This window comes from Desmodus rotundus, chromosome 2, assembly GCF_022682495.2.
Source record: "Desmodus rotundus isolate HL8 chromosome 2, HLdesRot8A.1, whole genome shotgun sequence".
In the NCBI taxonomy this organism is placed as follows: Eukaryota; Metazoa; Chordata; class Mammalia; order Chiroptera; family Phyllostomidae; genus Desmodus; species Desmodus rotundus.
Window position 1 is genome coordinate 98,652,403 of NC_071388.1, and position 22,911 is coordinate 98,675,313.

The window sequence follows — 22,911 nt, forward strand, 5'->3', positions numbered from 1 at the left end:
CACATGGGCACACACAAAAAACTTCAGGCTTTACACTTCAGACTTGTGCCATTTACCACATGTATGTTATTTCTTAATTTAAAAAGAACTTAAGTATAAACAAAATGTACACTGTCTCCTCAACTAAAATCACAAATAAGAGAATGAAAAGTCCAGATATAGTATGAGAAAAAATATTTTCCACACATGGAACCAATAATAAACTCCCAAAAAATCAGTAAAAAAAGACAACTCAACAAAACAAAAAGATGAATAAGAAAACTTGAATGGGCACTTCCCTAAGGAAAAAAAATAACTAAATGGCTAAAAAAAATTTTAATTTAGTTTACCTCATAAGTATTCAAGGAAATGCAAATTAAAACTACTCCGGCCAAGTAGGAGGAGTAGGTAGACACACTGTGCCTCCTCGCACAACCAAAAGGAGGACAACAACAATTTAAAAACAAAAAACAACCAGAACTGACAGAAAATCAAACTGTATGGAAGACCCACAACCAAGGAGATAAAGAAGAAACATCCAACCAGACTGGTAGGAGGGGAGGGAGGAGACGGGCAGCCGGGGCAGAGAGGACTCACGGCAAGGCAGGGGCTGGCAGACCCAGCAAGGTGGCGGATTGTGGAATGGGGCAGGCCTGGCTGCAGCTGACAGACCACACAAGGTGGTGGCTGGCAGCCCCTGCAGCCCCACATTCACGCATAGATAAACTGGGAGTAATGGCAGGGGAGTGAAACAGACCACACAACCCAGGGCTCCAGCGCTGGGGAAATAAAGCCTCAAACCTCTGATTGAAAACGCCCGTGGGGGGTTGAGGCAGCAGCAGGAGAAATGCCCTACCTCACAGGAGAGTTCCTTGGAGAGACCCCCAGGGGCCTACAGCTTGCACAAGCCCACCCACTTGGGAATCAGCACCAAAAGGGCCCAATTTGATTGTGGGTAGTGGAGGGAGTGACTGAAATCCAGCAGAGAGTGGAGCGAGCGCCATTACTCCCTCTCGGCCCCTCCCGAACGCACAGCATCACAGCGCAGCAACCAGCGTTACCCTGCCCTGGTGAACACCTAAGGCTCCGCCCCTTTATGTACAGGCATGCCAAGACAAAAAAAAAAAAAGGCCTAAATGAAAGAACAGATCAGAGCTCCAGAAAAAATACAACTAAATGACAAAGAGATAGCCAACCTATCAGATGCATAGTTCAAAACACTGGTAATCAGGATGCTCACAGAATTGGTTGAATCTGGTCACAAATTAGATTTAAAAATGAAGGCTATGCTAAGAGAAACAAAGGAAAATGTACAGGGAACCAATAGTGATGCGAAGGAAACTGGGACTCAAATCAACGGTGTGGACCAGAAAGAAGAAAGAAACGTCCAACCAGAAAAGAATGAAGAAACAAGAATTCAAAACATGAGGAGAGGCTTAGGAACCTCCAGGACAACTTGAAACGTTCCAACATCCGAATTATAGGGGTGCCAGAAGGAGAAGAGGAAGAACAAAAAATTGAAAACTTATTTGAACAAATAATGAAGGAGAACTTCCCTAATCTGGCAAAGGAAATAGACTTCCAGGAAGTCCAGGAAGCTCAGAGAGTCCCAAAGAAGCTAGACCCAAGGAGGAACACACCAAGGCACATCATAATTACATTAGTGAAGATTACACAGAAGGAGAGAATCTTAGAAGCAGCAAGAGAAAAGAACACGGTTACCTACAAAGGAGTTCCCATAAGACTGTCAGCTGATTTCTCCAAAGAGACCTTACAGGCAAGAAGGGGCTGGCAAGAAGTATTTGAAGTCATGAAAGGCAAGGGCCTACATCCAAGATTACTGTATCCAGCAAAGCTATCATTTAGAATGGAAGGGCAGATAAAGTACTTCCCAGATAAGGTCAAGTTAAAGGAGTTCATCATCACCAAGCCCTTATTCTATGAAATGTTAAAGGGATTTATCTAAGAAAAAGAAAATATAAAATATGAACAGTAAAAGTGACAGCAAACTCACAGTTATTAATAACCACACCTAAAACAAAAACAAAACCAAACTAAGCAAACAACTAGAACAGGAACAGAACCACAGAAATGGAGGGTTATCAATAGGGGATTGGGAGGGGGAGAGAGAGGGGAAAGGTACAGAGAATAAATAGCATAAATGATAGGTGGAAAATAGACAGGGGGAGGGTAGGAATAGTATAGGAAATGTAGAAGCCAAAGAACTTATATGTATGACCCATGGACATAAACTATAGGGGGGGAATGTGGGAGGGAGGGAGTGGGCCGGATGGAGTGGAGTGAAGGGGGGGAAATGGGACAAGTGTAATAGCATAATCAATAAATATATTAAAATATTAAAAATAAAAATAAAACTATGGAGTGGCTAAAATTTTATTAACTTTAGTAGCAAATGTTGGCAAGGATACAGAGTAGTAAGAACTTGCATACACTTCTGATGGAAGGACAGACTGCCACAAACACCATGAAAACAGTTTGGCTTTATTTACTAAAGCAGCAATTCTATGGCTAGGTCTTTACCAAGCATAAATGGAAGCATCTGTGCACCAAGAACCTTGGAGAAGAATGTTTAAATCAGAACAATCCATAACATCTCCAACTGGAAACCCAAATGCCTATCAAATAGAAAAAATGGATTTGTGTGTATATGTATATCCACATAATAAGCACTATACAGCTACCCACACATGAAACAACATGAATGACTGGCATATGTAATGTTGAAAGAAGCTAGACACAGAAGAATACATCTAGATGATATATACATAGAAGTCAATAAATAAAACAAAACTGTAAGGTTAGAAGTTATAATAGTGGTTATTTCTGGGAAGTGGTGATTAGGAAGAGGCATGGGAGGGGCTTCTAGGAGCTGACAATATTCTATTTTGTGAGTTGGGTTGTGCACAGGTGTAGCCCCATGATAATTTACTAAAATGTACATGTTTTCTGTGCTTTTTCTATATATATTTTTCAATACAGTAAAAGTTAAACAGAAAGTAAAACCAAACCTAATCAAAACCAAAAAAAACCCAAAACAAATTGTGGTCATGTTGTCCCTATTCCTAATTCAGAATGTTGGAATTTTTTTTCTCCCAGCAACAATATAACAAATCAGTTAGATCTTGATACCTAGAGTTCAGCCATCAGAAGCCTTACTCTCTGCACCCCTATATTCATTGAAGCATTACATACAATAGCTAAGATTTGGAAGCAGGCCAAGTGGATAAAAAAGCAGTGGTGCATTTACACATGGAATACTACTTGGCAGTAAAAATAAAAGAAGAAAGAAGGAAATCTTACCTTTTGTGCCAGCAGGACGGGCCTGGAGAATAGTGCACTAAGTGAAATAAGCTAGTCAGAGAAAGACAAATATCGTATGATTTCACTTATGTGAAGAATCTAATGACCAAATAAACTAACAAACAAAATAGAAACAGATTCACAGATACAGAGAACAGACTGACAGCTGTCAGAGGGGAGCAGGATTGGGGAGCTGAATAAAAAAGGTGAAGGGATTAAGGGAAAAAAAAACCTCATAGACACAGACAATAGTATGGTGATTACCAGAGGAAAAAGGGGCATAGGGGAAGGTAGAAGAGAGTAAAGGGGGGATAGACAGCGATGAAGGAGATTTGACTTGGAGTAGTAAACACACAATATACAGATGCTGTATTATAGAACTGTACACTTCAAACCTACATAATTTTATTAACCGATGTCAACCCAATAAATTCAATTAAAAATTAAAATTAAGAAAAGATTCTACCAATTTAAAACTATAGTAGCATTGGTAAAAAACGTCTAACTCTGAGATCTTTGGCTACAAAAATATTACCATATTTTTCGGACTATAAGATGCACCCGACCATAAGAGACACCTAGGTTTTAGAGGAGGAAGATAGGGGGAAAAAAATCCCACTCCACCGCTGCTTCCTGCCCCAGCGAGCCAGGTAAGCTACATTCGGACTATAAGACTCACCCCCATTATCCTCCCAAATTTGGGGGAGGGTGCATCTTATAGTCCAAAAAATATGGTAGTTCTCAAAAAATTATATTATTTTACATTATACATTCATTTACACTACATTAATAACTCTACCCTCTATTTTTTATCATATAAATTCCAAGAAACATAATTTCTGTTAGCTTTCTCTGGAATCTGACTGAGAAGTCCAGATTTCTCAGTCTGCCATTAAAAAGCTTCTACTATCCTTCCCCTATCTGGCTCCCTCTGACAAGCAGAAAGTTATCTGCACCTAAGCGACAACTCCAGTTCTCCATTCTTACTAGATTGGCTTCTAGCCAATCCTCACTCAAATTCTTATTCAAATGTGATTGTCTTTTTCTTGTGTCCAATAACCTAAATTTTAAATCACCTGTAAGAATCTCTTCCAGTACTACCTCCTTCCTGAAGCCTAAATAATTAAGTATGTATGTTATTTTTATACAGTTTTATCTTGCTTTATCTCTTCTAATACATTTTAAGATTGATTTTTCTAGAGCATCAATTACAGTGCTCAGTTCACTTAAGAGATGGTAAAAGCCTGATAAACATCTGATGTCTGCATGTGGAGATATGGGAGGCTAGAGAGTGAAGAAGTAACGAAAAGCCAACTATTCTTCCATGGTCCCTAAGAGCATTAGTGCTCTGAAGGCTTCTAGCTCCAGACCGAAGTTGGGCAGTTTGAGCCTGGGTACTTTCATTACGTGGTATATGTAGTGGACACTGACATGCAACACTATGTGGGAGGGGCAAAACACAGCCAGTTAAAATTGAAAAATCTGGACTAAAATAGAAGCTTAAATGCTCAGATACATAAAATGCTTTTATGAGTCCCAGTGATTTTAGAAAGAGATTTTTTGTTCATTATTTGAGCAGATATGATCATTAAATCTTTAAACTAACACTAAAAATAGCCTTCTTCCATATTTTGGGTATCGTAAAAACTTCTGATGAACTAGTGCTTTTAAAATAAATAAGTAGAATGAGCCAAAAAAAATCACAATTTAATGACTGGCTAGACTCTGGAGACATTATCAGTCTGGTGTGATATGTATGACAGATTAGCACATGGTACCTGAAACAAAGATCAATTAGCAAATGTAAGAATTAACTTTACTAATGACTTGTTACCAACACTAACAAATAATTGGCTTACTGAAACATCTTTAAATGAAGTGTTATAAAGGTGAGCTGATATTTACGTTAATCTCCAAAAAACTGGCATGTGCCATCACTTCAGAAGTCCTCAATGAAACAGAATACCCAATTAATATGCTAGTGATCCCTCTAAGGCAGGGGTCCCCAACGCCCAGGCTATGGACTGGTACCAGTCTATGGCCTGATAGGGATTGGTCTGCACAGCAGGAGGTGAGTGGCAGCAGAGTGAGCGAAGTTTCCTCTGTATTTACAGCTGCTCCCTATTGCTTGCATTTCCACCTGAGGTATTCTCATAGGAGCACGAACCCTACTGTGCACAACACATGTGAGGGAGCTAGGTTGTGCGCTCCTTATGAGATTTTAAAACCTAATGATCCGAGATGGAGCTGAGGCAGTGATGCTAGCCCTGGGAAACAGCTGCAAATACAAGTTACCATTAGCAGGGAGGTTTGACTGCACAGAGACCATAATAAATCAATTTGCTTGCAGACTCATATCAAAACCCCATTAGTAAGTGGCAGATGACAATTAAGCTGCATTCAGTGGCAGGCTTTATAGTGGCAAGTGAGTTGATGTACTTCAATTGTACAGCTGCATCTGGTGGCAGGCTTTAAGTCAGAATCTGACACTTAGTCCACGCATGACCCGCCCGTTATTGTATTTACCACTTGCATCTGCCCCTCTTTCCCACACTGCCCACTTGTCTCAGTCACAGTTTTGGTAAGCACACATGCTAATCCTAGCCAAAAGGAGTCAAAAACAAACATCACTGGAGAGCTTCTTTGAAAAGGGGGAAAGACCCAGTGATGAGACAGCAGAATACTCTAAGACTGCCAACAAAAAGAAAACTGCATTTAAAAGAAAATACCAAGAGTCCTATTTAAATTTTGGGTTTATTGCAACAGTTGATTCACATTTTCCAATCCCACTTTGTATAGTATGTGGTGACTGGCTATCCAATGAAGCCATGAAACCTTCAAAATGCGTCACCTTACACAAGTACGACCCTGGGCGCAAGCACCCTCTTAGCAGCCAGCGTCCAGAGGCGCTGTGGTAGCCAGGTTCTGTCCCTGCCCTCGGCAGCTGCTGGCTGAGAGAGCATAGCTGCCCCTGGCCAGAGGAGAGTGATGCAGGGGACGGAGTGGCAGTTCGAACAGTAATGTGGATTTACAGTCATTTCCTGCAGGAACCAGCTGACATGCCTGAAGTCCGGGGTGCCAGCAACGTCCATAGGTGGTGATCACCTGGCAAGGGGGTGGGGACCACACCTGGGGACAGCATCAAAACTTCTCCCTGGACCAGGAATTACAAGGACAAACTTTATTCAGCTGTCTCCTTTTTTGATTCCCATAACTTCTGGATCTATCAAAGTGCACTTTATGATTGGCCATAAGAGCATAAGTAAGTACAAGCTATGCAAACCAGGATACCTCCAGGAAGAGGAAACCCACCAACAAAGGAACCACCAACAGATAAAAACAGAAGAAGGTGAAGGAGGGAGTGGAAGCCACACTAACTAAACCTAGGACCTATCTACAAATACAACTAAGTAGTGGAGAAATTACTCAGAACAAACAACTCAACAAGAGCAAGAGAAAAGCCTCAAAACCTTGTACCCATGGAAGAACCAGTTCCAACACAACCTGCCCACACCTGCACAACAGAAAACAAGAGGTGGGGGACAGACTGACCCTCAGATAACCAGCTGGTGGGAAGGGCCCACCAAAGAAAGACCCAATAACAATCAAAACCCAAAGACATAGACAGAGCCAACATAAAAGAAAGCCCAAGATCAGTAAACACGGGAGATCAAGGAGACTGTACCACTGAATCTCACAGGTATTCTACCACAGAAGTTTACACCATAAATCCGGGAGGTCAAAACAGAGCAGCTTAAGAAGTAAAGGATAACAGGAAGAGTCTCACAAATAATGGGAAGACAAAGAAACAATATCCAAATGAAAGGAAAGGAGGAAGCCTCAGTAAGAATGCTAAATGAAAAAGAGGCAAGTCAACTATCAGATAATGAGTTCAAAGAATTGGTTATAAAGAAGCTTCATGAGCTCACACAGAATTACCAAAAACTACAGGGAAACTACAATGAACTCACTGCAAACTATATCGACATGAAAAAGGAAATAGAAACTATCAACAAGGGCCAACAGGAAATGAAGAATACAATTTCTGAGCTGAAGAACACAATAGAAGGAATCAAAGGCAGGCTAGATGAAGCAGAGGATCGTATCAGCAAACTGGAGGACAAGGTAGAAAAAAACACCCAGAATGAGCAAGAAAAGGAAAAGAGGCTCAGAAAGAATAAAAAGGGGTTAAGGGAAATGCAGGACAACATGAAACGTAATAATATCCCTATAATAACAATACTAGAAGGAGAATGAGATCAAGGAATAGAAAAGCTGTTTGAAAAAGTAATGATGGAAAATTTCCCAAATTTGATGAGAGAAAAAGTCACACAAATGCAGGAATCACAGAGTTCCAATCAAGAGGAACCCAAAGAGGCCCACTGTAAGACACATCATAATTGAAATGGCAAAATTCCAAGACAAAGAAAGAATCTTAAAGGCAGCAAGGGAGAAACAAGAAGTAACATACAAGGGAGGCCCAGTAAGACTAGCAGCTAACTTATCAATGGAAATGCTCCAAGCCAGAAAAGAATGGCAAAAAAATATTCCAAGTAATGACAATCAGAAGCCTGCAACCAAGGCAACTTTACCCAGCAAGGCTCTCACACAAGATAGAAGGTCAAATAAGGAGCTTCCCAGACAAAAGAACTCTAAAAGAATATACCTCCACCAGATCAGCTCTGCAAGAGATGCTAAAGGGTCTGCTTTAAGAACAGGAAGGGAATCCTTTGTACTGTTTCAAATTTTACCATGTACATATATTAGCTTTTATAACCATTTTACCTTGACTAATAATGTACTGTACCTTGGTTTTCTACTTTGTAAAATAGTAATACTACTTGTCCAGCTCATCTCCAAAGGTAATTGTGAATATAAAATGATAAAACACGCATGAAAGTGATTTATAAGCTTTATAGAGTGACAATAAACAGCACACAAGTTAGAAAAAAAAAAGAACAGGAAGGGAAAAAGAGAGAGAGAGAGGACCACAGGTACACAAAAAATGGCCAGGAATAAGTACCTATCAATAATAACCTTAAATGTAATGGATTAAATGGTCTAATCAAAATACATAGAAAAGCTGAATGGATAGGAAATCATGACCTACACATATGCTGCCTACAAGAGACCCACCTCAGGACAAAAGACCTACACAGATTGAAAGTGAAGGGCTGGAAACAAATTTTCCAAGCAAAAGGACAGGAAAGAAAAGCAGGGGTAGCAATACTTCAATCAGACAAAATAGACTTCAAAAAAAGGGCCATAAAGAGAGACCCAGAAGGTCACTTCATAATACTCAAAGGAAGAATCCACCAAGAAGACATAAACATTGTAAATATATATGCACCCAACATAGGAGCACCCAATACATAAAGAAAATCTTGGGGGATTTCAAGAAAGATATTGACAGCAACACAATTATAGTAGGGGACTTTAACACCCCACTATCAAAAATGGACAGGTCTTCCAAACAAAATATCAACAAAGATATGTGTCACTTAACAATACCCTAGAGGAAATGGACTTAACTGATATATACAGAGCTTTTCATCCCAAAGAAGCAAAATACACATTCTTTTCAAGTGTCCATGAAACTTTTTCAAAGATAGACCACATGATAGGACACAAAGCAAGCCTCAAAAAGTTCAAGAAAATTGAAATCATATCAAGCATTTTCTCTGACCACAAGGGACTGAAACTAGAAACAACCCTCAAGGAAAAAAAAAACAAAACACTCAAAAACATGGAGATTGAATAGCATGCCATTAAACAGTGAATAGGTCAAAAATGAGATTAGTGAAGGAATAAAAAAGTTTCTGGAAACAAATGAAAATGAACTTCCAACAATCCAAAACCTATGGGACACAGTGAAGGAAGTCCTGAGAGGGAAGTTCATAGTGATACAGGCATACCTAAAGAGAATAGAAACATTTCAAATAAACAACCTAACCCTACACCTAGAAGAACTTGAGGAACAACAACAAAGACAACCCAGAACAAGTGCAAGGAAGGAAATAACCATGATCAGAGCAGAATTAAATGACATCGAGACTAAAAGCACAATTCTAAGGATCAACAAATCCAGGATCTGGTTCTTCATAAAGATAAACAAAATCGACAAGCCCTTAAGCAGGCTCATCAAGAAAAAAAGAGAGAGGACCCAAATAAACACAATCAGAAATGAAAGAGGAGAGACTGCAACTGATACCACAGAAATACAAAGGATTGTAAGAAATTACTCTGAATAAGTATATGCCAAGAAATATGAAAACCTAGATGAAATGGACAAATTTCTAGAAAAATATAACCTTCCAAGGTTCAATGAAGTAGAAGCAGAAAGCCTGAACAGACCAATAACACCTGATGAAATTGAAGCAGTAATCGTAAAGCTTCCAACACACAAAGCCCTGTACCACATGGTTTCCCAGGAGAATTCTACAGAGTATTTAAGGGACAGCTAACCCCTATCCTCCACAGATTATTTCAAAAAATTCAAGAAGACAGAAGACTCCCAAACTCTTGTTATGCAGCCAACATCATCCTAATCCCCAAACCAGATAAAGATATAACAAAGAAAAAAAAATTCAGGCCAACATCACTGATGAACATAGATGCTAAAATCATCAAAAAAATATTGGCAAACTGCATCCAGCAATACATTAAAAAGATCATACATCATGACCAAGTGGGATTCATCCCAGGGATGCAAGGATGATACAATATTCGCAAATCAATTAACATAATACACCCACAAACAAAAGCAAAGACAAAAATCACATGATCATAGCAATAGATGCAGAAAAAGCATTTGATATGGTACAGCATTGATTTATGATAAAAACGCTCAGCAAAGTGGGAATAGAGGGAGCATCCCTCAACATAATAAAGGCCATATATAAGAGACCTACAGCCAACATCATACTCAATGGAAAAAATCTTAGAGCTTTCCCACTAAGACCAGGAACAAGACAAGGATGTCCTCTCTCACCATTCCTATTCAACATAGTATTGGAATTCCTAGCCACAGCAATCAGACAAGAAAAAGAAATAAAAAGCATCCAAATTGGAAAGGAGTAAACAAAACTGTCACTCTTTGCAGATGACATGGTAGTATACATGGAAAATCCTATAGACTCCACCAAAATACCACCTGACCTAATAAGTGAATTTAGCAAAACAGTGGGATACAAAGTCAATATTCAGAACTCAAAGGCAATTTGTACACCAACAATGAAACATCAGAATCAGAAATCAGGAAAAAAATCCCATTTGATATAGCAACAAGAAAAATAAAATACCTAGGAATCAATCTAACCAAGGAGGTAAAAGACCTGTACTCAGAAAACTACACAACACTGAAGAAAGAAATCAAGGAAGACACAAAACAAATGGAAGCATGTACCATGCTCATGGATTGGAAGAATTAACATCATCAAAATGCCCATACTCTACCCAAAGCAATTTATAGATTCAATGCAATCCCTATTAGAGTACCCATGACATATTTCACAGATATAGAACAAACATTTCAGAAATTTATATGGAACCATAAATGACCCTGAATAGCCACAGCAATTTTGAAAAAGAACAACAAAGCAGGAAGGATCACAATACCTGATATCAAACTGTATTACAAGGCCACTGTAATAAAAACAGCCTCGTACTGGCATAAGAATAGACACACAGACCAATGGAACAGAACAGAGACCCCAGAAATAAACCCAAGTCTCTATGGTCAATTAATTTTTGACAAAGGAGGCAGAAGTATAAAGTGGAGCAAAACTAGCCTCTTCAACAAATGGTGTTGGGAGATCTGGACAGCTATGTGTAAAAAACTGAAACATGATCACCAACTTACATCATGCACAAAAATAAATTCAAGATGGATAAAAGAATTAAATATAAGTTGCAACACCATAAAAGTCCTAGAGGAAAACATTGGCAGGAAAACCTCAGACATTCCATACAGCAACATCTTTACTGATATGTCCCCTAAAGCAAGGGACATAAAGGAAAGAATAAACCAATGGGACCTCATCAAAATAACAAGCTTCTGCATGGCTAAAGAAAACAGAATTAAAATGAAAAGAGAACCAACACTATGGGAAAACATATTTGCCAATGAAACCTCAGACAAGGGCCTGATCTCCAAAATATATAAAGAACTCACAGGACTCCACTCCAGGAAGACAGACAACACAATTAAAAAATGGGCAAAAGACTAGAACAGACACTTCTCCAAGGAAGACATACAGAGGGCCCAGAGACATATGAAAAGATGCTCAGTATCACTAGCCATCAGAGAGATGCAGATTAAAACCACAATGAGATACCACTTCATACTGGTCAGAGTGGCCACCATAAACAAATCAACAAGCAAGTGTTGGAGAGGATGTGGAGAAAGGGAACCCCAGTGCACTGCTGGTGGGAATGCAGACTGGTGCAGCCACTGTGGAAAACAATATGGAATTTCCTCAGAAAAATAAAAATGGAACTGCCCTTTGACCCAGCATTTCCACTGCAGGGATTATATCCTAAGAACCCTGAAACACCAATCCAAAAGAACCTGTGCACCCCCATGTTCATAGCAGCACAATTTACAATAGCCAAGTGCTGGAAGCAACCCAAGTGCCCATCAGCAAACGAGTGGATCCAAAAACTATGGTATATCTACACAATGGAATTCTATGCAGCAGAGAGAAAGAAGGAGCTTATACCCTTTGCAACAGCATGGATGGAACTGGAGAACATTATGCTAAGTGAAATAAGCCAGGCAGTCAGGGACAAATACCATATGATCTCACCTTTAACTGGAACATAATCAACAGAAGAAAAAAGCAAACAAAATATAACCAGAGATAATGAAGTTAAGAACAATCTAACAATAGCCAGAGGGGAGGGGGGAAGGGACAGTGGGAAGAAGGGGTTTCAGGAACTACCATAAAGGACACATGGACAAAACCAAGGGAGAGGGTGGAAGCAGGGGAGGGAAGTGGGTTTGGCTAGGGTGGAGTAGAGGGGTGGGGAGAAAATGCAGAGAACTGTAATTGAATAATAATAAATTAATTAAAAAACAAAAAACAAAAACAAAACTGCTTCACCACATGGAGACCAAGCACCCTGCATTATAAGACAAGGCTTTGGAAATTTTTTAAAAGGAAAAAAAAAAAAAACCCTGAACACAAAGAACAGAGGCAATTATTGAAGGCCACCATTTCATCAAATGTGTCTGCACTGAGAGCATCAGTTTTAGTGGCTAACCGCATTGCTAAAGCTTAGAAGCCCTTTATTGTTGCTGAAGAGTTGATCTGCCTGCTGCTAAGAACATTTGTTGTGAACTTTTAGGAGAGACTGGAGTTCAAAAGGTGGCACATGTTCCTCCTTTACCTAGCACCATAACTAGATGTACTGATAAAACAGCAGAGGGTATTGAGGCACAATTGTTAGAAGGGGTAATGAGTCACTGAGGTATGCAATTCCAGTTGATGAATCTACCGATGCTGACAACAGGGCAACAATGCTTGTTTTGGTGTGACATATTTTTCAGAAGAATGTGCATGAGGATATGTTATTTGCACTTTTGTTGCCAACCAAAACCACAGCTGCAGAACTATTTAAGTCTTTAAGTGATTACAAATCAGGAAAACTGAATTGGTCATTTTGTGTTGGTATGTGCACGGATGGAGCAGCTGCCATGACTGGACGGCTTTCTGGTTTCACTACTCGGGTCAAATAGGTCACTTCTGCATGTGAGTCTAGGCACTTGTGTCATCCATAGAGAAATACTGGCTAGCCAAAAAAGGTTGCCTGAACTTAACATTTTGCAGGATGTGATTAAAATTAGCAACCACATTAAAGTACATGCCCTTATTAACTCATGTCTGTTCATGCAGCTGTGTGAGGAGATGGACACAGAGCACACCTGTCTTCTCTTATACACAGAGGTGAGAGGGCTTTCTAAAGGGAGATCGCTGGCCAGAGATTCTGAGTTACGAGAGCCGCCCCAGAGATTTCTTCTAGAAAAACGTCACTACTGGCAGCACATTTCAGTGACACAGAATGGGTCGCAAAAGTTGCTTACTTAGATGACATATTCAACCTGCTCAACACAGTCAATCTGTCACTTCCAGGGACAATAACAACTGTGTTCAAGTCAGCAGATAAAGTGGCTGCATTCAAAGCCAAACTGGAATTTTGGGGTGACAAGTGAACATTGGGACTTTTGACATGTTTCAAACATTACCAGAGATTTTGAAAGAGACTGAGCCAGGGCCTTCTTTCTCCCAGCTGGTGCATGATCCCCTGTCTCAGCTTTCAAAAGAGTTTGAGCTTTTCTTCCCAACCACAAAAGACTCCTGAACTGGGAAGGAAGGAATGGATCTGTGACCCATTTGTGAATAAGCCAGGTGAATCGAAGAGGATCAACTGCTTGAGATCGCAAATGACGGTGGCTTAAAAGTATGTCTGAGACAACTTCAAATCTCTATACATTCTGGGTTAAAGTCAAGGTAGAATATCCTAGAATGCCACAAAAGCACTGAAAAGCCTGCTTCCGTTTCCAACATCCTGTCTTTGTGAAGCAGGGTCTTCTGCAGTGACAGCAACCAAAACGAGATTAGAGTAGACTGAACATAAGCAACATATTTTGGGTGTCACTGTCTCCCATCACCCCCAGATGGAACCATCTAGTTGCAGGAAAACAAGCTCAGGGCTCCCACTGAGTCTGCATTATGGTGAGTTGTGTAATTATTTCACTATATGTTATAATGTAAAAATAATAGAAATAAAGTGCACAATGAATGTAATGTGCTTGGATCATCCCGAAACCACTGCCCCCTCACCCCCACACCAGTCTGTGAAAAAATGCTTCCACAAAACCAGTCCCTGGTGCCAAAAAGGCTGGGACTGCTGTTCTAAGGGACATGAGCAGCATTTGTCTGTGTTGAAAAGTATATGTCATTTAAAATTTAAGTTAAAAATCCAGAGAATTTCAACATACATGAGCTTTAATATAGGGGTTGCTGTCTTTGATTCCTGGTAAATATCTCCGCCTTCCCAAAATGGTCTGAACAAACCCATCTCTTTCACAGTTCTTCACTGTCTCTCTCACGAAATGATTAATCCCTACAAAGAAAAAAGAAAGTACAACAAAAGTCCATTATTAATTTCATTCAATAGTTTCAAAATATGAAACATATCAAAACCCCACTAATATCACATCATTGTTTGCATATAAACTTTCATTCACTTTTCGTAAACTCAAAAAGTTAGAAATAAAAGGGACTTTAGGAATGATACAATCTAACTGTTTTTTAACCAAAAACAACAAAAATTTTTTTCAAGAAAACTAAACTCCAGCACAACAAGCAAGTAGGATGTAAAATCTAGGATGTTTTACTCCAGGATCTTAAGAGGATTCCCTGCTCCTTTCACAGGTTTCTGTTCTTTAATTATCTTAATCCTCTTTTACTCTTTGATTTTATCATTTCCAGGCTTAAAACATTCTACCAGCTCCCTGCTACCATCTAAACTGTAATCCAAATAGGACCAAACTGATATTAATGCATGAGTTATAATTTCCATTGGGAATGTATACAACCTTTCTTAAAATTCAAAAAGACTATGTATAGTGTCCCATTTTTTATGAATGGTTTACTTGATCACTTTAATCCTTATTGTATTTTTCCCATTACCATTTAGTCCCCTTTTACCCCCTCCCCCTGCTATTCATGCACATCCATGTCCCCTGTACCAGCCTTCATCCTTTGCAATATAGGTCCATTCTTATGTCTGACGGATCTCCAGGATGAATTCTTTGCTCCAGGTGGGGTCAATCTCACCACTGCTCATTCCTGTCTCTGAGCTAGAGAGGTTCTTTCTCTATATACTTTAAAACACAAAAGTATAGAGATTGTGCTGATCTACCTTTATTCATCTGCACAACCTCTGCTTTCTCATGGCTCTGCTCATCCTAAGTATTGGGTTGGCCAAAACGTTTGTTAGGTTTTTTTCCGTAAGATGGCTCTAGAAGTGCTTAGTTGTCTTTAACTTCATTCAAAACAACTTTGTTAGATTGTATTGTGACAGTGCTCATATCAATGTGCATTTAAAAAAAAAACATCAAAATTGGTGAATTTTTGTGTCACCACTTTAATATTGAAGGTGGAAGAAAATACACAACATTTTCAGCATATTATGCTTTATTACTTCGAGAAAGGTAAAAACTCAACTGAAGTGCAAATAAAGATTTGTGCAGTATATGGAGAAGGTGACTGATCAAAATGTGTCAAAAGTGGTTTGCAAAGTTCCGTGCTAGAGATGTCTCGCTGGACAATGCTCCATGGTCGGGTAGAACAGTTGGAGTTCACAGCGAGACATTAATCAAATCGAGACATTAATTGAGAACAATCAACATTATTCCACATGGGAAATAGCCAACATACTCAAAATATCCAAATCATTAAAGCTATTGGTGAAAATAAAAACTGTGTTTTTTATTTTACGGAAAAGAACCATCTGGGCTTTTTTGCCAGCCCAATAATAAACACTAATGCCTCCCAACTGCAACTCCTCATTTGAGGATTTCTGTTGTGTGGCTGGCACAGGAACGACATCTGAGGAGACCGTGGGTGAGAGGAGGAAGAGAAAACCCTGCCCTGCCAGATAAAGCTGTTGGTGATATTTGACCACTAGCATGAAAGTTCAGAAAGCAATCAGGCTGTCATCTTTTTCTCTTTAAGAATTACTGTGATATCCATCCTTGCTGTCACGAAGGGTAGGAGTTCCTTCTGTCTCTCTGCTACATAGTATTCCATTGTGTAAATGTACCATAGTTTTTTGATCCACTCACTTACTGATCGGAGAGCATTATGCTAAGTGAAATAAGCCAGGCAGTGAAAGACAAATACCATATGATCTCACCTCCAAGTGGAACCTAATGAACAAAATAAACAAGCAAGCAAAATAGAACCAGAGACATTGAAATAAAAAACAAACTGACAGTAACCAGAGGGGAGGTGGGAGGGGCTATTGGAGGGGGAAAAGGGAAGGGTCATCAAGGAACATGTATAAAGGGCACGTGGACAAAGCCAAAGCGGGGTGGGGGTAGGACTAAGGGTGGGAGGTGGAGATGGGTGGGGTATGGGGAGAGTGGGGGGGGGAAATGGAGATAACTGTACTTGAACAACAATAATAAATAAATAAATAAATAAATAAATAAATAAAAATAATTTTAAAAAATTACTGTGATATTATTGAGTAAAGAGCAAACAAAAGGGACTGTTGAGATTTAAGAGATCTCTACAAATTCTCTTACCTGACTCTGCAGTAGGCCTTCAAATATTCAGAGATTGTAAGAACTACTTTAAAAACAATCAATTCTGAGATATAATTTAGATACAATAAAAGGCACCCATTTCGAGTTAACAGTTTGATGTATTTTAATAAATGTATAGCCTTCTATAACAACCACTACAAGATGCAAAACATTTCATCACATTTACAGTCAGAGCCCCATTATCAGCCTCACTCAACTCACTGATGTGCTTTATGACACTTAGTTATGACATCTAGTTTTTTTATGTTCTTGAAATTCATAAAAATTGAATTTTACCATATTTTCTCACTTATATCTCTCTTCTTTTGCTAAGTAGTATTACAATGCAGAGATATACCGAAACCTGTTTATCCATAATCACGTTGACAGACATTTGGACTGTTCCCAATGTCTGGGCTGTTATGAATAAAACTGCTATGACCTTCATGCACAAGTCTTCCTTTGGATGTGTGTTTTCCTTTCTCTTGGGCAAATGCCCAGTGGCAGAATTGCAGGATCAAATAAATGGCTTAGTTTATGTTTAACTTTGTCAGAAAGAGCCATACTCCCTTCCAAAGTGATTGTGCCATTTTACTTACTACTTTACTAGCAATGTAAAAGAGACACAGTGTTTTTATTTTTATTTTTTAAATTTATAGTCTGATTTATTTGATTTATACTTAATTTTAAATGTATATATGAAGAAGAACTTCTGTCTTGGTGGAGTAAGGGGCTATGAAAATCCATTCTGGCATGAAAGCAATGAGAACACTGGCAAATATTGTCAAAATTAACATTTTCTGAACTCTGGAAATTAACCAAAGGTTTGTAACAACCGGAAGAGTGTTTATTCAAGAAAAATGGCTAGAACAATACAAACAGTGAGTGTTGGGATGTTGTTACTTGCACTGTTCTTACCCCCTCCCCTTAGCTCCAGGTAGCCTTGAAACCAATGACCTTTATTCTAAAGTAGCTCTGAACCCCAGGTCAGCCATTGGAGGGGACAAAACTGGTTGGAGCTCCCCATCATCTCTATTCCCAGACAACTGTCACGACTTGATGTACCTGGTGACTCCCTGAAAAGCACCATTCTCAGGATTTGTCCATAATTCAACAGTCTGAGAGCTCACTCTGTGTAGACAGCCCTATTCACCACCTGAAGGTACAAGGTAGAAATTCCTGTAGTGCAGTGTGGAATTGAAGAGATGACAGTGGACATTCTTGCTTTATCTTACAGGGCATCTTTCTAATTTTTCACCTAGGAATACTGTATGCTGTAGACTTCTGGTATATACCCTTCTTAACAAACACTTGTAGATTCTTCTCCATAAATAGTTGCTTTTTATCCCATGTGTTTTCTGCATTCATTTGGGTGAAGAGGAAGGGACTGTCAAAGAACATGCGTGAGTGACCCATGGACATGGACAACGGTGTGGGGATGACTGTGGGAGTAGGGGGTGGGCTGGGTGGAGGAGGACAACGATGGAAAAATTGGGACAACTGCAATAGAATTACAATTAAAAAAGAGTAAACTTGGAGTTTTAGATGATATAATCAGCACACTTTATTAACAGATTAAAGGAGGAGAGTCATGCCATCATCCCAATGAGTGCAGAGACACACGGTTCCAATTTTGGTAAATTTGGGGGGGGGGGTTGTAATGGTATCTCTTTGTCATTTTAATTTTCTTTTCCCTGATAACTAACAATGATAACATTTGATGTGGTCATTCATATACATGTATTTTCTTTTGTGAAATGTCTGTTCAAATCTTTGACCTTTATTTTTTTGGATTGTTTACCTTACTAGAATTGCATTCTAAGAGTTCTTTATGTATTCTGAATGCAAGTTCTTTGTTAGCTAATAGGAATTGCAAATATTTTCTCTCAGTCTGTGGCTTGTCTTTACATTTTCTTTCTTTTTTTTTTCTTTTTAAAGATTTTATTTAACTTTTAGAGAAAGGAAAGGAAGGGAGAAAGAGGGAGAGAAACACCAATCAGCTGCCTCTCGCACGCCCACAAGCGGGAACCTGGTCCACAACCCAGGCATGTGCCCTGACTGGGAATCAAACCCATGAGTTCTCAGTTCACAGTCCAGTGCTCAACCCACTGAGCCATACCAGCCAGGGCTACATTTTCTTAATGGTGTCTTTTATCAGTGTTTATCTTCTATGATTCAGTGTTATTATCACCGGAGAAATCTTTGCCTACCTCAATGTCACAAAGCTTTTCTCCCCTGTTTCTTCTGGAAGATTTACAGTTTAAACCTTGCTTTTAAGTCTATGCTCCATGTCAAGATAATCACGTGAGATAAAAGTTGAAGTTCACTTTTCTCCCACACCGGCATCTAGTTGTCCTAACACCAGCTGTTGAAAAGACCATTTTTCCTTCACTGAGTTACCATGGTAACTTAGTTGAAAATCAATTTGCCATATATATATTTCTGGGCCCTTTATTGTGTGGCCCATTGTTCTCTATGTCTACTCTTATGCCTATCTTAATTATTGTAGTTTTATAATAAGTTTTGAAACCATGGAGTATAATTACTCAATACTGTACTTTTCCCAAAAATGTTATTCTAGTCCCTTTGAATTTCCATATAAATTTAGAGTCAACTTGTCTAATTCTTCAAGACTCTAATGAAATTTTTATTGGAATTGCATTGAATCTATAGAACACTTTACAGAGAATTGTCATCATGCTAATACTGTGCCTTCTAATAAATTCATGGGAAGCCTTCCACTTACTTAAGTATTCTTCAGTTTCAGGATTGCTTTGGAGATTTCAATGAAATCTTGAAATATTGTTAAATTTAGCCTAAGTATTTCATGTATTTTGGTGTTATTATAAATGGTTTTATTTTTACTTCATACACTAATTGTTTACTGCTAACAGAAATATACTGTATTTTTTGGACTATAAGATGCACCTAAGTTTAGAGGAGGAAAATAGGAAAAAAATTTTGAAGCAAAAAATGTGGTAAAATATTTAATAACATAAATAACATAATATTTCACCAGTGTAAATGTAAGCTACATTCAGACTGTAAGACTCACCCCTGTTTTCCTCCCAAATTTGGGGGGGGGAAATACGGTAACTGATCTTTATAAATTGACCTTGTATGGTGGGAGCTTGCTAAATTCAGTTATTTGTTTTAGTAGTTGTTTTGTAAAATTAATATGATTCTGAAGCACAAGATCATATCATGTGTAAATAAAGTTTCTTTTGGGGGACCGGGGATGGGGACAGAATGGATTACAAAAAGGCATTAAAGAACTTTCTGGGGTGATGGTTCCACATCCTGGTTATGGTAAGATTACACGACTATGTGCATTTGTCAAAATTCATAGAAATTCAAAATTCACCTAAAAGAGTGAATTTTATTCTTTGTAAACTATACCTCAATAAACTTCCAAAAGAAAAGATAATTTAAAACAATGATACTCAAATTGCTCTATAACAGCAATTGTTCTCTCAACAGGTTCTGGTACATTTACTCAATGCTTCACAGTTTCCTACTAAAGCTATCTAAACTTAAAGCATGGAAAATGCCAAGATTTTATGAGATAGTCACAATGACACAGTAACATATATATCAACTACATTTTGCTATTCCACTTCCATCCCTTCTTTTATGAAAAAAAAGCACCTCTTAGTAAATAATCATAATAAAATTAATGTTATTTAATTGACATGTCTGATGAAAACTTCTGATTAATAGAAATGTTGGTAGAAAATTCTGTACCAAAATTGTTTAAATTAATACGATGTGGAAATACATTTGAAAAGAACAATATCTAGAAGAGAACACTGAAGGACTCTTTACCAGTGTATCTGGATCTGAAAGACTCGATGTAGCAAGCAGCATCATTCTCTTTAATGCCCATCTGCTCTCCCAAAGATTTTGCTCCCATTCCATAAATGATTCCATAGCAAATCTGAAAGGAAGACATCACATTCAGTAAGTAAATTAAAGGTCATAACTACATAAAATACAAATGTAAAAAGTTCATTAAGATTGAAATTTGGTAAGTTTTCCATTTCATAGTGAGTCAAAGAAATGATTAGATCGGCTTTTGTGGGGTTAGAACCATAAAGATGATATCCAGTGAACATCTTTTTGCCTTTTAGAATATACTTTTAGAGGGGGAAAGAATGGGAGGGTAGAAACAAATATGAATGAATATGAATGTTATGTGTTTTAAGAAAGTAATCCTAGTGATTTGAAAGGAAAGATTTATTTCTGACTCGCTGTCATTTGTCCAGCAGTCTTCAGAGAAGCTTTCTATTCCTCATAACTCCTCATAACATCATTAACTTCTGTTTAAAGAATTGCCTCTGGGTAGGAAAGAAAAGCTACCAACATCCTCTCCTAACCTTTAGAGAACACTAAAAGAGCTTGATAAAGGGGAGGTTTATTGCAAATAAATACCCACTTCACCTCATAGCCCCCTGAAATCCCACAACTGCAGAGTTCATTTGACTTACATACATATTCATTAAATTTTTGGCATAATGAAGAAAAACGGTCTAAATAGGTCAACAAAGAAACTCTGATTTAATAATAGATATTGTGTGGATTCAAACCCTAGTTCCAACATTCACGAGATGTATTATCTCACACAAGCTGCCTAAACACTTAGCACCTTGTTTCCTTCTTCTGTGAAATGAAGACAGTGACACCCATATCATGGGACTGTTAGGGTTAAATCGGTTATTTGTTGTAAGTGTTCAGGAAACTGAACGATATAAAGCAAGTTCTATATAAATGTTGTTAAACAAAATTTAAGAGGGTAAATTCAAAAAATGATTATCAGAATTCCAAAATACTTTTAATGTGATGAGACACTACAGGTATTTTTTTTCCTTTTCTTCTTCCTTTGAATACATTTAAACAATTATTTTCCTTCTTTTTTTTTCTTTTTGATTTTATTATGCTTTATTTTGTTGTGACACCTACTTCTTATTTTTTAACTCAGACATTACTTAGTACCAGTGAGATTTCAGTAAGACTCAAGGATTAAATGGTTCAGTGCACAGTTCTTTAGGGAAACAACTGCTATAATATAAACGCTATGAAATCACACAAGAACCTATTAAATAGAGGCTGCTATCGTCAGGGAATAAATGTTCAGGTTACAGAGTCAGAACGTCTAAATTCTGGCGTTATGAACTTATCCTGGCTCTACCACTTACAGCTATAAGAGCTTAAGTAAATTAGTAACTTTCTGTGCCTCAGTTTCCTCCTATATAAATTGAGGATAATAATAATACCTATTTTGTGGGTTTATTATGAGGATTAAATATTAGAATATTACCTATTTATCTAGGGTTTGATTCTTGCTAAAGGCAGGACCCCAAAGGAGATTATTCAGAGAAGACGAAGCTGGCTTTCTAAATCGTGGAAGAAACAAGTGTCGGTGCCAAACACACAGTGATAAGAAAGTGTTTCTCCCTGATGAGCCAGTCAAGAAATACAGCTGTAACTAAGTAAATGTAAAACTAGTAAAACAAGATTTTAGAGGGGGGAGTGGTGTGCCTTTACCTCAGCCACCCATGTTACTTTCTTGAAAACGGCATGAGATTTCCCACAGGTCATGTGGCAAGGAAGTATCAGTGTTAACTGAGGACAGAAATGGTGTAAATGTGGCCTTTGATGTCCTCTGTGCCTGACAGTCACTCAGGAGTAGAAATTAATATGGACCCACTTGAAACGTCGAAGGGCAACATGAAGTTTCACAGCTGGATAGCTAACCAGTGGCCTGAAAAAAACTAAAAAGCTATCAGTTATAATTACAATCTACAGCTCAGCACTATTTATCTACCAACACACATTGAGAGCACAGGTGGCAAACACAAGGCCCGCAGGCCGAATCTGGCCCTCCACCTTGTTTTATCCAGCCCGGCACCTTGTTTCTACCCCGTGGCAGTGCCGAGCTCTCACTTAACTGTTAAGAAGTTACATTTATACAGTCAGAAAATTCATTCGGCCCTTTGAAGGTGACCTCGAGGCTGATGTGGCCCCTGGTGAAAATGAGTTTGACACCCCTGATTTAGAGAGTACCTTTTTATAAAAAGCATTGTGGCTCAATGCTGTGTGAAAATAGATAAAAATATAGATGCTTACAGACTAGAAAGATTTTTAAAATGCACACAAATGTGCGCACGACAACTACCACCATCACCACAATGTCTACCACAAACGCATGTGGCCTTTCAGACCCTAACTTGCCTCATACTAAGCCTTATTCTTCTTATTGACTCTAAGGAGACATAATAAATACCATGAGACAG

At 38.5% G+C, this 22,911-nt stretch overlaps 1 protein-coding gene across 4 annotated transcripts in view; it reads right to left on the bottom strand.

Moving 5' to 3' along the window:
* The window catches only part of POLQ (DNA polymerase theta), a 143,580-nt gene that overhangs the window by 11,189 nt on the left and 109,480 nt on the right, over nucleotides 1-22,911 (bottom strand). For all 4 annotated transcript variants that reach the window (XM_045185961.2, XM_024578062.3, XM_053918417.1 and 1 more), the window contains 2 exons: nucleotides 20,444-20,555; nucleotides 14,303-14,427 (listed from right to left, as the gene is read on the bottom strand). In XM_045185961.2, coding sequence (XP_045041896.2) covers nucleotides 14,303-14,427; nucleotides 20,444-20,555 — 237 coding nt within the window. The remainder of the gene's footprint in view (nucleotides 1-14,302; nucleotides 14,428-20,443; nucleotides 20,556-22,911) is intronic.